Genomic DNA, 18,731 nt, shown 5'->3' with positions numbered 1-18,731 from the left:
ACAGATCATACTTATTGCTAAGCAGCACTGGCATCTACCCCCAATTAAATACATTCATAACCACAAACTAAAAAATTCATCCCCATATTAAGTCAGTCCCTGACACCTTCTAGTATTACACACAGCAAAGGTGTTTTTTTTTCACTTGAGAAACCTACTTATTTGCTAAACACACACTTGCAAACTATGAACTCTCTCCACTGAACTGCCTGAAAACTCATTTAGTCAAGACAGAAAAAAAATCCATCTATATTCAAATGACTCCTGAAAAGAACAAAAAAAAACAACTAACCAAAAAAAAACCCCAAAAACCAAACAAAACACAAACAACAACAAAAAAATAAAACCAAATACAGGGCTTTGTTTCTTTTCAATAAATATTAAAAAATTGGTGTATAGGATGTCATGTCAAGAAACCTTGTCACAAGGCACCATGATTAAGCAAAATTACCTGTATCTTTTCAGCACTCCAAACTTTTGGCAAGTTGTTTTGCAGGTTTCTTTTTGTTTTTAACTATTTGGATAATGTATCTTTATGGTTAGTAACTTCATATGCAGAGACTTTTTTACAAGAAGTCTCTCAAATAGCTAGGAATAGCAGGCAAAAATCCAGCAGTAGATAAATATTTCTATATATTTGGTTTTGAACATCCAGTCCACAGGGATGAACAGACTTTTCTCCTCCCCAGTGTGAAAAATCTTTGTTCTTGTCACTTAAGCAGATTCATGAGGAGAATTTTCTTTCGAGGTTTTCTTGGAGCTGTGGGAAAAAAAAAATTAAGGCGATAAGGAAGATGTAAGATCTTGTTCCCTCGTCTTATTTTTGAGAACTAAGATTTTAAAACTCCCTACTTAACAGGAAGATAAATGACGTTCTTGGACTTCTCTTGGCTTCTGCTTGATTTTATGTCAGATACACACAGAGAGGTCTCAAGGCCTGTCCAGGTCATTGCCCCAGAGTAGCAGCCAGCACATGTGCATTTTTATGCAGAGCTAGATCTCAGTCCAGAAGTGTCCCCATGAGAACATTCACACACAGCTATTGAACTAAAATAAACATAACCACTTCTCTATCTCAGACTTCAGTGAGTGAAGTCCAAGGATTGTCCCCACATTTAATCTGGGTCAGGAGAATTATTGATAGAAATATTAAAGTGCACTAAAGGACTATTAAACAAAGACAGGATCTCTGATCCATAGAGATGAAAATCTCAGGAATTCACTCTAGTGCCTTGTCTGTAACCCTGTCTAACAGTCCCTCATACTGTGAGAGGCAGTGACCACCACTTTCTTCTCTGACATGCCAACAACCATGAAAGGATGGTTAGCAGAGAAGTAAGCTAAGAGCTTTTAATCTGCTAAAGTGGTCATAAGCAAACTGCTGGTTAGTCTGAGCTGTGATGCTTCTGAAGACTTGAGAACTCTAGTGCACAAGTCAATTAAAGGGAAAGTTTTATTACCACTCAAATGGTAATAAAACAATCCAAACCCAATAGTGATTACTCATACCCTCCTCTCTTCCTGTTGACGGGCTGCTCCGAGCATTTCACAAATACTGCTGCCTCTTCTCCCTTGCCGAGACGTGAGGTGCCATCTCGAGAACAGAACACCACTCTGTGGAATAAATATTGGGAAAAATCACACGTCTGAGCCAAACATCTCTTTTTAATCTTAGAAAGAAAACTGGTGCTTGGAAACCGTCTTTATACTTTGTCACATGCTACTTCACAGGGCTGTGAGAAAGTTATTTCTGAAAGAGAATTCTGTAACAAAAGAAATGCTGTGCAAGAACTGTTACATGAATTATACCTGGGCATCAAAGCATGACCGTAACTTTCACTGATCCTTTGCAAAAAATCTTCTTGTGGCTAAGATAGCAGAAATTCTATCCCAAAATCTCTTGGATCTTTATTTACGCCAGTCTTTACGTGAGTCTTTTGTCAGGTGAATGAACTTGGAAGAAAGTCATACTCCCACAAATGTTTGCAAATGAAATATGTTACAATTTCTAGAAAATACGAGCACTTGCTTCTCGATTTATCAGTACTTTCCCCACCCCTATATTTGCTCAGCTCTGATAACTGTTCTTTGATCAAGCGACTGACCTGTTTATTCAAAGAAGGAACTTATTATTATTTACAATACTATACATAGGACACACATACTCTGTTCTGGGCCCATGTTCTGCAAACAGATCTCATGTTTAGTGAATATGAGTATTTCAAAAGATTCATGTCAAAGCACTTCTGTTCAGACTTTGATGTTTCAACATTCACCCATTAGCAATGTCCTGCAGCAGTCACGTGTTTCAATTTTCACCCAACATTCAGGTATTCAACCCCTAAGAAAATACAACTTAACTAAGCAATATTTTCTTGTGCGAACACTCATTCAGAAGGATTTCTAAAATCTCCATCTAAGCATGTTCTTTGTAACACAACCTACATGAACACTCAGCATGAAAAGAAGGAGACAAATTGCAAACACAGTCACAGATGCTGGTTCAAGGAGATATTCTCCTGCATATTACAACTAACCTTAAGTAGATAGAGTAGTGGGATACAAATTAATCACATGGGAGTAAGACTACAAATTGCAGATCCCAGTGCAAGTAAATGACTGAACCTGGCTGATTTAAATGGTGGCTTGATACCACTGGAGCCCTGATTATCATTATGCTGCACCTATTTGTAATTGCTTAACATGCTTGCCTCAGCCTGTGGGATAGCAGAAATCAGGAAGCACTGTCAGTTAGAACTAATACAATTTATAACAATCAAAACAAGTTACTTTTTCTGAGTTTCTCCTGACTTCACTCTGATTCTCTGGATGTCAAATGTAAGAGGAGTCCACCAGTCTGACCAGCTGAAGAAGGTGTCTTTTTCCCACTGCAGCTTCAGCATAAGCAGGTCTCCAATATCGACTTCTGTGTAAATCAGGAAGGAGAAGGTCTTGTTTGAGGAGACTTCAGGCCTGTGGGGAGAAGAAAAAACAAAACAAACCCAAAAAAAACCTCACCTGAAACTCTTAGACAAAGAAAATTAAGGAGCAATAGAACCTAGAATTTTTGTACTACAGAGAAGGAAGCAACCTTCTGCATACTCTTGATGGATATAGTAAGGAAAAAAAGCACCTTTACCTTTTGAAGAAACAAAAGGAACTTCCTTCTGTACCAAGACTGGTAAAATCCTAGGACAGTCTGCAAGGCAAGGGCTGTCCTCTCCTATGCTGGTGGCTCTCAGAAAAGCCAAACAACCACCACCAATAAACAGCCTACATTCCTCAGAGCAGAAAACAGGCTTTGGTGTTTTCTAGCTCCGTTCCTTGCCAGCCTGTGTCTAGGGTTGTACATACAAACTTCTGCTTATTTGCAGAGCTTGAAAGCAAATCCCAAATCTCCCTCAGCTTCTGCACTGAGACTTTCAGATGCACAAGTCTACTTTTAAGAAGATTTAACATCATATAAAGATGTTGAAAAGAAAATAAGAAAGCACTGGAAAAATTCTTATTAGGCTGAGTCACAGGTCAGACTTCACATTTCCATATTTCAGATGTCTTATCAAGAAGAGCTCCTGTAGGGTTTGGCTCATTAGCTTCAGAAGTGAATGGAACTCCTTGATCAAGGACAGGAGCAGATTCTGGGATTCTGTAAGATTACAGTAGCTGGAGCTAGAACAAGTTTTGCAGTTCACACTTCAACAAATTTAGGTAAATTCCAGAGTTCTTTGCAGGTGTTTCTGTAGCTACTCACATTGTGAAACCAATGTTCTCACTCTCTTTTTGTGTGCCATAGAGAGAGATCAGGAATGGCTGGTTTGTCTTGGTTATGTTAGTCTTTCCGAAGAAATGGATCTTGACCTGGTAATGAAAGACTGAAAGAGCACAAAAGAAAATGCCATTAGGAAAACTCAGTCTCCAAAGAGACAGCTGGTGACAAAACCATGTTGCCTCACCTCTGAAAATACTAGGTTGGAATATGCCAACTTCACTAAAATGAGTTTATTTAGCTGCGGGTATCCAGGGAACTATTTTTGTGAGAACATAAATATTAGCAAGCGAGGCAATCACAATTAAAGAACACCTTTGCAGTTCTAGCACCTAAACTCTGCACTCAAGCTGCCACTATAGTAACCCCAGAGTATGCAGTATCACCTTCAAACCTGCTATTGAACGTATGAGACTTGCTATACTTGACTTGAAACAAGTGGGTTGTGCCCTTCTCTTACAAGAGACTTGGTAAAAGGAAAGAAAAATCAACCCATTGACACTGCAGACTAAGCACCAGATGCCAACAGAATACCAGTTTGCAGCTGCTCTAACAGTGCAGAAATGTGCCTTTTGATTGCTAGTCTGTCACACTATGCACACTGTAAGCATACTGTGGGGTACAGGCAAAGCTAAGTAGGAAAATAAAGTAGTAAGGTCCAACACTATTGTCCTAGCAGAAAGCCTCCCAGCTCTCTCTGGCATTGTCCTTCCCAGACTCTGACAGCAGCAACTAGAATCAAGAACTGCTGTGATATTTTAATGAGGGCTGGTGTTCCTCTAGCAAGTGCACTACCAAAGGCACAAATCTGATGCTTGCATATCTTTAAATAAGGTGCTTACCAGACAGAGTTCTGCTGATTATTTCCCTAGCAGAAGGAAGTAATTATTTGGATGAAAAACACTGAAAAAGTTTCAAGTGATCTGGCAGCAGAGGAAGTCTAACTTCTGCTACTTAGAAATTTGTTACAAAATACCTTTCTTTTTGTACTGTACTCCACACCTTTGCCTGAGACTTGTGCTCCATGGCAAAGGACAGGCCAGTTTCCCCTGCTCACCGCAGGCACCAAAGCAGCAATATTCCCATCTGCAGCCCATGCCCACCATGGCACACAGCAGAGCACAAGAACCGCTCTTGCTCACCAGCAAGCAAGGGGTGCCTACCTTTATAGGGCATCTGAGCGCGGGTTTTCAGGTACATTTTGGTGTTTCTCTTTGTTCTCACTCTGTTGACCTTGTAACCCAAATTGTTGCAGCGGTTCTTGCGGCAGCTGAGGCAAAGGCCCTTCTCGAAGGCCTCCTTTGTGTTGCAGCGGTAGGCCATGCTGGGCTTTTCCTCATTCAGGAGAGAGTCGATGAAGAGGTGGATGGATCGTTCATGGGAGCACTTCACCAGCTGATCCACATCTTGAAAGAATGAAAATGTGTAATGTGTATACACGCATGCATATAATGATATAAACCCCTAAGCAATGCTGTCAACAGCCATGATCCACTACGGCAGAGCTGGGCTTTACAGGGTGACTTTTAAAAGCACTTGAAATAACATATTCCTGTGCCTTTCAGAGATCTTTCCTTGCAAGACTTCTTGCAGGGCCATTTAGGTTTCCCTCAGGATGTTATACTGCTTGTTTCAGAGCAACCTCACCTCCAAGGCCTTTCTCAGCAATCAGACGCAGTGCTTCCCCAAAATTGCAACCTGGCTGGAAACCTCCACCATTGGGATAAATATCAATGTGTCCAACAGGTTTCTGGATCCCAATGCTGCGGTCTGGAGAGCCTCGGGTGTAGGTGTGTAGGACATCCACAAACTGAGCATCATCCGGGGAGAGGCGGCTGAGTTCGTCAGCATACTCAAAGGTAGGACCAGCAGGATCCAGCCCTTTATGGGGCAAACCACAAAGAAAAATTGAAATTATTGCCTGCCCCAAGATGCTGACATTGACAACAAATGCCAAACTCAGCTGTCACACTGGGCTGGAGTATTGAGTTTTCCTGCAGGCATTACAAATGGATAATTTAAATAATATTCATGTATACAGGAGAATCAAATTCACTACCTTGAAATATTGTCACTGCTTAAAAAAAATAAAAGTGGAAGGAAGCCCAGCTAACTTCTTCAGAACTGTAGCATTTCCAGTGGATCGAAGAAACAAGCTCGTAAGTATTTTCTCAATGCCTTCCTCTCTTGTAAAGAGCTGTAGAACTTGTATTTGAAGCGTCTGAAGTATGGAAAAGTCTTGCTGACAATTCCATGCCAGGGGAACAAGTGGGAAACATAAATGAGGGCTTCACTGTCTACATACCTAAGGGGATTATTATGGTAAACTGTCTAGCAGCAGCACTAAAATCAAAAAACCCAGAACTATACTGCCAGTGAGCAAGTACTATCTCCTGCTCAGACAAGGAGCTGAGAGATGGCTGAAGGGACACATCTTTTCTGCAGCCCTCCCTGGGGGCAGGCACCTGTGCTGTTCACCCACAGTTATCTCAGCCCAGTGTGAGCTGCCTCCCCCTAAGCTGTGGGGGCTTCAGGTGCTACATTACATTGCTGCCTGTGTTTTTCCCAGGGAAAGGTTCATCCTCAGCACCAAGAGCAACTGTGGAGTCATAACAGAGGGCTACTGACATATCAGTGAATCGGCAGCCTCAGTGAAAGCAGCAAAGCTGCATCCTCGAGAAGGAAAGGCAAAGGGGCTAGTGCTTTGGCCTCCTGAGTTTAATCTACCACCTCTCAGGACTTGACCTTTTACAGATGTGACTGCTAGCCCAGCTCTCAACATGCCTGTGGATCTGGGATCACAGCCAGCCTCAGCTGAAAGACTAAAGGGTGCCAGGAGCTAGGCTCCCTTCTGAATGGTGCTCCCAATCTCTCTCAGCAACAAAAGCACCACAGATGAGCAATTTTCTTAGCCTCATTTGCTGATGCTGGCAATTCCTTTGTCACTGAGATCAGTGCGAGGAGCTCTGTTGTCCAGGTGCTGGGCGGTAAACCAGCCCCAGAGTGGCCATGCACTCTGTCTTGTCTAGCAGAGTTGTCAGGCTCCAAAAATCACCCTAAATAAACATCAAAGCAGACATAGCAACAGAGCAAGTATATATCTTCTCCAAATTCTCACAGTATTATTTCCAGCCTAGAATATTTCTTGAGCCTATTATGATTAACTCTGTAATAACCCACCATGGATCTCTTATGGTTATCTGTCCAGTGTCCCTTTGAGCCCATATAAACTTCTTGCATCTGCATCATCCCACGGCAAAGACTTCTGCAGGTACTAAACCTGCTGCACTGGAATTTATTTCCTGTTCTATTTCAATGGCTTCCATCAGTTGCAAGGAATGATTGCCTGGATAAATACAACCCACTGAATTTCTCATGCTACAAGAGATACTGTGACCTTTTCCAAGCCATGGTTTTGTCAGTCCCCATCACAACCCCACCAAACTACTCTTTTATCAGGGCCTACTCAGTCATTTTTTGTAAGGAAGCAAATAAAAGCTTCTCACTCACGACTTTTTATGCTATTTCCTGAATCCATTTCCAGTTCCGCCCCACAAATATCAGCCCTGCTGTTTCATTAAATAATGAATACATAACCAAAGTACTGCCAGCAAGCAACAATTACTCTGGTGATTTTTCAGTGGAACATAACATTTCAGTATGGAAGAGATGCAACTCTCCACTCTACAGTCACAGGTTTTCTTACCAGTAATTCTGTTCACTTTCTTTTTGGTCAGGTTCCCAGCAATCCCAGCAGCATGGGCACCCAGACTGTACCCCAGCAAGTGGAGATTGTTGAGAGGATAATTGAATTGCTCCTGCAGAAGGGAACAATTCATTTAAAGCTCACAACCAAACACAAAAACGTCAAAAGATACAAAATAAAATGTTTTGTTAATACTGAGATTTTGTTTGAGCCATGAATAATAGAAGAAACACTATACAATTATCACTATTTTGTGTCATTGAAGATTTCATGACATAACTAATTTATAGCCAAAATCTAAACCAAGAGGAATGCAAAATAAAGGACAGAACACAGAGCTGTTCATTTCATAAAGGTTTTCAGCCACCCTCTCTCCACCAGTTTCTGGATCTCTAAGGCAGGGCACATTACCAGTTCCCAAGGACTGGCTGCATTATAATATATAAGAGCCTGTCTTTCACAGTTACCTCTCAAGAGCCCTCAGAAATGCTCTGGGCCCACAGGACCCAACAGACCACAAGGTAAAGTTTCTGGAATGCAGTACAGAAGGCCTCTGAGTAGGAGATAGCCACTATACCAAGGTTGGAATTTTACCAGTCCAGCAAAACTTACTGTCTGCAAGAGTTTAACTCCATCTACCCAACAGACATGTCTCCATGTCTTACCTCCATCCAGTCAATAAATGTAGCGACATCCCTTCCCACCAGCCTGGTGTACCCAGCAGACACCGGATAGTGCTGCTGAGCTCGAACTAGCCAGTCCACCACAATGACGTTTGAGTCAGGCTCCCTCTTGTACAGAGCATCCACCAGCTTCGGGACCCAACTTTCATACATCCCTGTCACCTGTTGGTTTGGGTGATTTTAATTAAAATAGGAGATATATTACAGTAATTTCACGAATACAAGCCACACCAATTTGACTAAGATTTTGCTCCTAAACCGGAAATGCGGCTAATAATCAGGAGCGGCTAATACAACCTCAGAAGTGCCTGCCAGAGTGCTGAGCTGAGCAGCTGCAAAGTCGGCATTTTGCGATTGTTACAAATCGCTACTCTGTTGCACCGCGGGTGGAGCCTGGCTCCCTGTAGGCAGCACGGGGGACGGGGAGAGAGGCGGGAGAGCTCTCTATCCTCCTCTGCCACAGCCCAGGGGAGAAACGGGGGGGGCCCGGCGCCGCCATTGCTGCGGCCCGGGGAGGAGAGGGGGGACCCGGGCCGCCCCCACCGCGGCCCGGGGAGGGGGGGGGAAGCGCACGCCGCCATTGCTGAGGCCCGGGGAGGGGGGTGGAAGCGCGCGCCGCCATTGCTGCGGCCCGGGGAGGGGGGGGGGAAGCGCGCGCCGCCATTGCTGCGGCCAGGGGAGCCCACAGGAGCCCCGCGCAAGCCATTGCTGTGGCCCGGGGAGCCGACGGGAGCCCCGCGCAGCCATTGCCGTGGCTCGGGGAGCCGACGGGGTGCTTTGTCCCCGCCCACCGCCGCCGCGGCAGGAGCGGGGAAACTCCGTCCCTGCCCGCCGCCGGCGCCACGGGCGCAGGAAAGCTCCGTCCCCGCCCGCCGCCGCTGCCGTAGGAGCGGGGGAAGCTCCGTCCCTGCCTGCCACCGCAGGGCAGCGCCGACCCGGGGTGACTGAGCCCAGTGGCAGCGGCGGGTGGCCTCGAGCGGCAGCACCGGGCTGGGCCACCTGGCCCCGTCAGCGGCCCCTAGCGGGCCGAGCCTGCACAGCCTTAGCTCAGCCAGTAAACCCCGCCCTCCCGCGGTTCTGTTACTAATTGCACGCGGGTCCTCGCTGCGAACGACAAAGCGGCTTATATTCGGGTGCGGCTTATCTATGGACAAAAACCGAAATGTTTGCCAACACCCAGAGATGCGGCTTATAATCAGTGCGGCTTGTATTCGTGAATTTACTGTAATATATCTGTGAGACACTTCTGCAGAGTTTATGGGAAGTGTGGTTAAAAGGGAGACTTCCCCCCATTTTGTCTTACCGTCCATCCGTGGATCACCACAAAGGTTTTACTGGTATGATTGAAGTTGCACTGTGCCAGGCTGTCCACCTGCCCAGGAACCAGGTAGCAGACATCTTCATCGGGCTCTGCAGGCATCCGTAAAGAAAACTTGCTCTCAATTCCCTCAAAATTGTTTTCATCATCTGTAAGAGTGCAAAAAATACATAGCAGTGTTTTAGGAGGACTAGGAAAAAGTCAGAAGGCACAGGTACAGTGTTGGAGAGATATCTGGAACAGTCAAGAAATGGTGTGGTTTTCATTTCTTACAGCATTCAATGGACATACAACAGCCATGTAAAGGGGAAATGAAAGGGTGAAAATTGCTCCCTTTCCAAGGTCCTGCTAAAACAGTAAAAATCTGCTGAGCTGTCAGAGAGGTATGAATCCATTTTAAGAATCAGTATTTTCCCCATTACATTAATCAGGAAACCTCTTAAGTATCTCAAGAGTACAGAAAACTGCACAGGACAGTCACAGACAGTCATCCAGGAAAACAGAGTTGCTACCATACTATTACATATTTTGGTGGTGTATCTGCCACATCACCTCACCAATAATCACTGCCTTTTTATAACACCACGTAGTTGCAGTGCATTAAAAGCTGTGAAGTCACCACTGTTTTATAAAATACTAGTTTCAAGTTTCGACCAACAAACAGCAGGTGAGAAGATCAGACACCCATCAGAGAAACCGAACTAGCAAACCAGCAGTCTATTTTGCAGTACATTTTCTGGTCATCTGATAATCTATAGAAAAATAAGCTGCAGAAAAATATGTCCTCTGCCTGAGGCAGAGGAAAGGAGGCTGAGAAGCAGGTGCAGATCATGTACTGGTGGTAACAAAGTATGTCATGCCCTGCAAAAATCACTCCCTCCAACTTCCAGCTTCAAGATCTAAGTACTCCTTTTCCTGCCAAGACAGAGAAGAGACTTTAGGCTTCATACTCATTATTTCCTTTGGGAAGAAACTTAAATGTCTCCTCTTTTTACGTCTGATTCAAGTCTTAAATGCCTCTATGTACAACACACCCTGTAATTAACTTTTCAAAACCCAGGCCCCAACTTGAGTTAGGCAAATATTGATTGCCTGTTTTTCAAGTGCAGCTGAACTTAGGCCAAATCTGTCCTGCTCAGCATTGTCTTTCCTGGCATGAAGACCACCAACCTTTCACAAACTCCCAAACACACATTAATGAATAGCTCCAAGCCACCATGGGGAATACAAATGAACAAGGTAAGGACCTTATGCTATGCAGGCAAAACAGATTTCCACTCCTTTTTTCCTGTTGCAGAAGAGGTTTTCTACAATAATTGGTAGATTGCATTTCCTGCATAAAGTTGTGCTGCATCACTCAGGTGATAAATAACTAACAATTCATTTTTTTCAAAACAGTTTTTCTGGTGTTATTCAAGGTACCACACAAAGCAAGGCACTGATTTATGCCTGACCTCACCTCTGGGAGCTCTATAAAGTCTGGGAAGTCCTTGCTTGCTTGGAGGGTCACAAGAAATCAGGGTCTAACCTCTTGCGTTAGGTCTAAAACCAGCACAGAGCCTTGGAACAAATGCTTATGTAGCAGTCTCAGAGAAACTTGTCAGCCATAATCAATGGCCTAGCATTGCCCAAGTTCAGCTTGATTTCTCACCTGTCAAAGCACATGCAGGAAAGCAAGAACCGTTCACTGAACAGAGGCAGTACTCAGCTTTAGGTTTTGACCTTGACTGTGCTAGGCTGGCTAGCTAATCCAGGATAATTATACCGAGGGCCCCCTTCCTGCCTCCTTCCTCCTAAGAAAGGTATTTTTCATAGACCTTACCCTTCCCTCTACTAGTAGAAGTATTCACATAATGGTAAATATAACATTTTACCCACTAATGAAAGCTAAATTTACCAAACTAACAAAATGTGTTCTACATTTTCACAAGTTCAAAATTTCTTTTTGTAACCGACTGACAGTACAAAATATTTTGTGCAAATCTTTAGACCTATATTATTTACTTTTTCACCAGAAAAAGAAAAAAAGTAACAAAGGTTGGGTTGGTTAAATATCAGCTATAACTTTTCACTCAGATGTGAATTAGTAAAACCTTGAAAGCAACAAGAACAGCTTTCAACTGTAAGGCATACAACACTAGGACTGTCAATTATGTATATTCCCTCCTAGTACAGGGAGTCAAACAAGAATAGTCCACCTGCTCACTAGTTAATAGTGCTTCCTTTCATACCTAGATATCATTTCCCTTCTGGATTACACTTATCTGATAATCATCCAAAATCTAAATTACATTGATATCCTGTCTTGTAGTGTGTTTTCAATTACAAACACATATTAGAATTTGCATTTAAGTTCAGACCACAGTTCTTTCGAAAACAAGCTCATAGGAAATTTACAATTCTAAGTGTACTATACTTATACCCTTATACTAAAAGGTACACTTGGAAAAGTGCACTAAGCTTAGAAAAACTGCAGTACAGTGGCACCTGCCACTGAAGATGTGCTAAGCGCTTCACACATATTTGCATGTTTTAGTCTAAAAATCTTTGATGGGGATTTGAGAACGCAAAATCACTGAGATACAGTCACCACCAGGAAAGCAGCAGCTGCAAAGCAATAACCCAAGAGTTAGGGAAATGGCAGGCAGTCACTTCTCTCATTTGACTATGTTGTATGAGGAATTAGAAAGTCAGAAGAAATTACTGTTATCATCTTATGCCCACAAAAAGTGTCATGCTATCTTATGTCCACACATGGTCAGTTCCCAGCAGGCAAGATACCCTTTGGTAAGGGAAGTGTGTGTGTGTAGTGGAGTTTATTACAGACTTCTGCATGGTGTGTTCATCAAGAAGCTTTCCTGGGAATTTGCCTGAGTTTGGCTTTGCAAATTCTGTGCAGTTCAGAGCAGAAGTTATGTTGTCTACACCTAATGTTGTGCTGCACACATGCTGCAGCACCACCTCACATCCCAGCTTCTGCAGAATACAGGTGCACATAGTCTGTACATACTTACCACACAGACCAACACCTACATGTACCATGCTTTAAACCTGAAGCAAAGAAGCTACACAGAATGTCACTTCAGAAAATTAGTATTACCCGCTTCTGCTTTCATACCTCATTGTATTTACTGGTCTATTAAAAAAATTATTCAGAATCAACTTTGTCATTCGCAGACTTGCCACAGACCTTTTCCTCACAGATTAAAGGGAGAAGTATCCTTGAATCATGTCCTGAGACAGTGAACTCTTGGGCCTCATTCTTACAGTCTTACACAAAGAAGCGCAGAGACAGCCAATGTACACACTCACCACAGTTTAGTATGACGTTTTGACTCAAGTTAATTAAATCATAAAAAACCCAAAACCAGGCAGTTTTCAGCATGTTTCTGAAAGGTGGACAGAAATTTATCTGAATTAACATTGCATTTTTCAAAATGTAGATGCAGAAATTAGAAATCAAGAAATATACATACATCTTTGTTGAGATACAGAAGTAGCTTTTCATGACAAGAATGCAAGTCCCATTTCTAAACAAGGCCTTTGAATAAAACAGACTGAAAGTAAACACATGCAGACAAAAAAGAAATCCATGCTTTTGCTAAAAACTACACTTTCCCAGACATAGTTCAGAAAAGTTACAAAGTCATGTGTTATGCATCTCCAAAGCTTCCAAGCCCACAGTTACAAATACGAGAACTCGTTGCAAAACAAAGTTTTCTGCTATGTGCTCACAGTAAACATGACCTACAAAGGGATTTTTTAGGGGACTGAAACAGAATTAAGGGAGCAAAATTAAGAATTAAAGGACCAGTTCCAGATGGAAGCTGGCTTCTCAGGCTGCATCACCAAAACTTCACCATTTTGTCATGCTATACACTTTTCTTACACCCCTCCTTCCACAAGATGAATTTCCATATTTTAAAAAAATAAAAAGCTATCCTGTGCAGCAAGGTATCAAGAAGTCACAGAATTCTAAGAAAGTGGGGAGTGAAAAAGCTTACTAACTGGGAAGTCAGTAGTTTTGTTTTTCCTGTCCAAAGTTTGTGACACTTTGGACTTGCAACTTGTGACATTCCATTCAGTTAGGGATTCCTATCAATTATCAATTTTGAAAGCATCTCACTGACTTCAGGCATTCTGATACACCAATCAAGAGAATTCAGTTTCAAGTTTCTTTCACAGAAAGCCCAAGGCAGTTTGGCAAATTATTTTGATTGTGAAACTGTTTACCAATGTTCAGCTGGGTGGAGAATGTGAGTCTTGAGGAAGTAACAACATCTGGAATATTAATCAAAAGTTAAACTGCCCACATCACGCAGGTCGCCAAAATATGATAACAATGCATTTGCCAGAAGGAGTGCACCTAAACTATGGTTTTAAAAATGAAATCTTTGATAAACAACAATTTCCTAGCATTATGCACTCAGAAATGGAAATACTATTAGCTAGGTGCAAAGATCCTTAGAAATTATACTGCTAGACCATGTCTTCTATAGCCCACAGCCACATGCATGCACATACATGCACAGCAGCAAATATCTGCACATAACATCAAACATTTACTAGCATAATTAACTGAGCTAAATCTTTCCTCAGCCAACATTCAAAATTAGGATCACCCATCATTGATCATACATCCAACATTAGTCAGAATTCCTAAGAGTTTTGAAGCAAACTCACAGTAAGCTGTGGTAAAGGGCCAATATCACAGAAACGGTTATAATTTAATTTGATCTACACTGAAAGCAGACTACTGTGTGTTGCAATCCCTGGAAACCTACCTCACAAATCATGTTATTGTTTAACCTTGCTGCAAAAATATTACAACTTCAAGTTTATTTATGTATTCCTTAATGGCAGAGCCCTGAAACTATGTTCTGCTTCACTTCTCAGGTGGGGCCAATGGAAAGAGCAACACCTCTGGAATGCTACTGGGCACAAGTTCAGAAGCTAAGCAAGAACCTCCCAGTTCAAGTTCTGAGCTGCCAAACTGCTGTTCTCCTACTGTGCACAGGGGTGCCCACCCCACTCCATGGTACTCCCTATCAAGTCTTTACTCAGCAACAGTTGGACACTCAGAACTCCATCCAGCAGATAGCTAGCCATGCATCAGTCCCTTTGGGATATCTGGAATTAGCCCAAGACAATTAAAATGCTACCACTGACAGACTTTGCAGTAATATAGAGGTAAGGATGCATGAGAAAGTCCTAGCAGGCAAATACTTCTGCACAGAGGAGATTCCATCAAACCTTTAGGATTCCTTTAGGATCATGCTAATCTCCAGCACAACTTGATGTCTGTCTGAGAGCCTCACCTCTGTGCCTTCTCAGAAATTAATTGTTTCTCAAAAGGCCATGCCACAGCTGCCCTGGTATGTCTATCCCAAACATAAGCCATAGAAACAGCCAACAGCTCACATCACACAACAGTGTAAATATGCTGACTCTGGATTTACACTGGTAAAAATAAGGATCTGAATGTATTCCTAGCAATGTTTTTATCTTTTCCTGAAACACCAACATTTTCTTCACCTAGAAAGTCTTTTTCTTAAAATACTCTGGATTCCTGGAGGGCTGGATCATGTGTTTTCTGTGGTTTCAAAATCTTTTTACTGTGGTGTGTATGGAAGAGTGTGGAACTAAAGGCCTGAATTGCTTTAGGATGAACACACAACCTGCTTTCATATAACCTGTTCCTAAGAAGAAATAATGAAATTATTAGTAATTCTGTGGCAAATCAGCTCCTGCAGGGATGAAAGCTTTCTCTGGGAAGAAAGTTATTTCACTGGATAGAACTTGGATACTGTGATGAAAAGAGGTTTTGATTGTCTCTGATGGCACAAGATTGAATTCAAAGCTAGAATACATTCCTTTTGCTGTACCGTAGCACCCCATCCTCTTATTTTTGAATACTTCCCTTCAGCTTTCTGGTACACAAAGAAGTAACAAAGGCATCTAGAGCAGAAAAAACAGTTTATATATTCCAGTTTAGGATCACAAAGCAGCTCTAGGAGCCACAGCCACCCTTTCTTCTAAGGCCAGAAACTTTTAAAGATAGGTACTATGTGTGGGAGATCAATGTAAGAAAGTAAGCCTGGGACAGGGTACTCCTAGCCATATTTTTTCACTTCTTAAGCTTGAGGAGTAGTGGTCTCTTTGTTCATAACAGCTTCAATTAAATTGCGATTAAATGAGAGAGCGTTAGTGAAAACCCAGCACCGTTTGCACATCTGCCACTTCCTCTAGCTTGGACAGGGTGTCTGTGCATGAGTGCAGCTACAACAGGCAGAGCGCAAACACAGCCGTGAGTGAACCTAGAGAGAGTAAAACACGCTGTTCACTTTTCCCCTAGTGGATTCTGCTCATTGCGAGCTTAACTACAACTCGAACGCATTACCACGATAACGACGAAACCCAGCCTTGCCTTGTCTAGGATCAAGAACTGTACGAAGCTGGGATGCTGGGATGGATGAGTTCCACAGAGGAGGAAGTCGAGGGACCTTACCGTGGTACTATTGCTGTGCAAAGCCCTTGCTGGGACGCAAGGGACTCTCGGAAGCCACCTTGTCTCTGGGGAAAAAAAACACATCCCAAACCTCAACAGGTCGCGCCATCAGCCCGGCAGGTTGCGAGCCCGAGTTTCGGCTGGGAAACAGTCTCCAGGCTTCCAAGCCCACTCCGCGACACCCGGGTCCCGCAGCATCCCAAGCACTCCGGGACAGCTTCACAAAGGCAGGATTACAAGCTGCCCTTTCCCGCCAGGCCGGCAGCGCTTCCCGCGGGCGCCCTTTCCCAAAAGCAGTAGGCACTCGCTCCCGCGCCCCCCGTGTCCCGGGACTCACCGCCGAGAGCAGGCGCCCAGCGCAGCCAGAGGCACACGGCGGCCACCAAAGCCTTCCTCCACATCTCGCCTCCCGCCGCCACACGCAAGTTTCGGCGCGAAAAGAAAAAAAAATTACAAAATTTAGAAGTAAGTAAGTGCGGTTTTTTCTTTAAAACTTATGATGACCGCACAGAAGTGCGGCGCAGAAGCGCAGCCACGGACGGGGCACCGCGGGAGTGCCCAGCACTGCCGGCGTCGCGCCCGCCCGCCCTTATGTCCCGGGCAATATGCAAATAGGCAGATAAATATGCAAACATGCAAATGTCCGAATATGCAAATATGCACTGGAGCCCCCGCGCCCATTGGGCGAGCGCCGAGGGGCGGGGCGGGTTCGGGCTCGAGTTCGGGTTCTGGCTCGGTGCTCCCGAGGGGCGCCCCATGGCGCGGGACGGGATGGGATGGGATGGGATGGGATGGGATGGGATGGGATGGGATGGGATGGGATGGGATGGGATGGGATGGGATGGGATGGGATGGGATGGGATGGGATGGAGCGGCACGGCCCCGGCTCGGCTCGGCACGGCGTGCACAGAGCCCTTGGCTCCGAGCCCTCCTTGCCAGCCCAGTCTGCGCAGCCAGGATGCGGTCCCGGCGTTTCACCCCCTGGTCCCTCCTGCCTGTGCCGACCTAGCTCTGCTGTGCCTCTGCCGGGGTCTGCCTTCCCATTCCTGCTTTTGCACCAGTGACCTGCTGCTAACTGCATTTTCTGTGCAGTGCTTGCAAGGGGCCTTCTGCTGTTTCCTTGAAAAATGTTTGCCGGGACCTTGTTTTGTCAGCACTCGAGGAGATACAAGTTTGGAGAAAAAATTAATTCACTGGAGATTGCATCTGTGCTCTTGAGAAATAAAAAAATTGATTCCTTGAGCTCTTCAACTCTCTCTGCCCTCCTCTCAGAAATATGGTTTGAACTGAGATTTGTGTTGGCAGCCACTGGGTGAAAGACCAGTTATGTAAGGACATTAATTTAATAACAGTACCAGTTTTCATTTTATTGTGCAGTTTGTTGCCAAAGGCCCAGCTTCATAAAGAAGCTTGTGACACAGGGAATAAGAACTCCCTAGGTTTCACAATGTGAATGGGATTCACTTCAAGGGTAACAGATCTTTCTCATACCAGATAGCTTAGGAGACCAAAAATATCTATATATTAGTGTCTATATTAGTGACATTGTTCAATAAGAGATTGCCAAAGTGTAGCAGTAGTACTGGGTCACCTTTCCAACTTTAGGTTCTGCCAAATGACCAGTAAGATCTATAAGTGAGAATACATTTTCCCCCAAGACATAACTAGAGTTTCTCCATCAGCAATCCCTATTTATATCCAGAAGGCATCAGAAGAATTTAGTGAGGGTACAAACTGTTCATGCTGAGACTTTTCCATTGAGACAACTGAGTGGCAGGAAGAGGAGGGGGTCAGCACAGTGGGTGAGGTAGGGCGAGAGACTGGGACTCCGAGCAGGGGATTGGAGGTGAAGAGGCAGGAGAGACAAGCCTTCCTCCCCAGAGGATACTGGTGATGTGAGCAGGGAAAAACATGGTTTGTGCTGTAGCTTGCTAAGTACTGAGTATATCCTCTAACACAAAGTGTTTGAAACCCTCTTGCCAAAACAATAGCAAGAATTTTTTCACATCTTTCTTTTCCCCAAGTGTGGACTAAACAATACATTTCTCTTGATCTAATTTGGTTTAAACACTATAGCGTAATTTCCGCCTTAGAAATCAGCCTGACTCTATCTAGGGTCAGACATCCTTCCTAGAAAATTTCATTCCCTGATGGCAGCATAAGGCAAAGTAAAAGAACAAACACTTTGAGGCAGGCTGCTGTTAGGGAGCCTGCCAGGTAACCCTAACCACAGGTGATGCTATCTACCGATCAGATCAAAATAGAGGATGAAGTCTCCTGACAAATACATCCATGGCTACTGCAGGACAGAAGAAAAAAAAAAATAAAAGGGAAAAAAAAGCTTACAATATTGCATATTACATTAATTTTGTGGGAAAAGAAGTAGTGTACTTGTAAATGCTTATAGGATCAGGTAGAAAGGAACACTGCCAGTTCTTGGCACACCAACCTTGCATAGATTGCTTGATCTGTCTGTAAATCCACAGGCTGTAATCAGACCTACAGTTAACTCCCAATATAGTTTCTGAAACACATCAATAGCAAGGGCAGGCAGCAGATTTACACTACACAGAAGGAAATGTAATTTGTTACACTGAAAAGGCTTGTTTGCATAATTTTTGTTATGTATCTAAGAAAGAGTTAAGCAAAGTGCCCACCATATTACAAAAAAAAAAAAAGAAAAAAAAAAAAGGAAGGAAGAATAAAAGCAAAACACTAAAAAAGACCTTTCAAGTGATGAAAAATGGGGG

At 43.6% G+C, this 18,731-nt stretch overlaps 1 protein-coding gene across 2 annotated transcripts in view; it reads right to left on the bottom strand.

Moving 5' to 3' along the window:
- Nucleotides 1-319: 319 nt before the first annotated feature.
- The window catches only part of LPL (lipoprotein lipase), a 53,611-nt gene continuing 35,199 nt past the window's right edge, over nucleotides 320-18,731 (bottom strand). The window contains exons 1-10 of one of the 2 annotated variants that reach the window (XM_033086187.2): nucleotides 16,319-16,767; nucleotides 9,459-9,622; nucleotides 8,138-8,317; nucleotides 7,473-7,584; nucleotides 5,414-5,647; nucleotides 4,930-5,172; nucleotides 3,752-3,872; nucleotides 2,791-2,973; nucleotides 1,510-1,614; nucleotides 320-760 (exon numbers count right to left, since the gene is read on the bottom strand). In XM_033086187.2, coding sequence (XP_032942078.1) covers nucleotides 715-760; nucleotides 1,510-1,614; nucleotides 2,791-2,973; nucleotides 3,752-3,872; nucleotides 4,930-5,172; nucleotides 5,414-5,647; nucleotides 7,473-7,584; nucleotides 8,138-8,317; nucleotides 9,459-9,622; nucleotides 16,319-16,382 — 1,452 coding nt within the window. In that variant the 5' untranslated portion in view covers nucleotides 16,383-16,767 and the 3' untranslated portion in view covers nucleotides 320-714. Of the gene's footprint in view, nucleotides 761-1,509; nucleotides 1,615-2,790; nucleotides 2,974-3,751; nucleotides 3,873-4,929; nucleotides 5,173-5,413; nucleotides 5,648-7,472; nucleotides 7,585-8,137; nucleotides 8,318-9,458; nucleotides 9,623-16,318; nucleotides 16,768-18,731 lie in introns of those variants that run through there. The other variant, XM_033086188.1, reaches the window with a different exon arrangement.

Source organism: Catharus ustulatus, chromosome Z (genome assembly GCF_009819885.2).
Source record: "Catharus ustulatus isolate bCatUst1 chromosome Z, bCatUst1.pri.v2, whole genome shotgun sequence".
NCBI lineage: Eukaryota > Metazoa > Chordata > Aves > Passeriformes > Turdidae > Catharus > Catharus ustulatus.
Note: the sequence above shows the minus strand (reverse complement) of the source record. Positions and strands in the feature narration are given on the sequence as shown.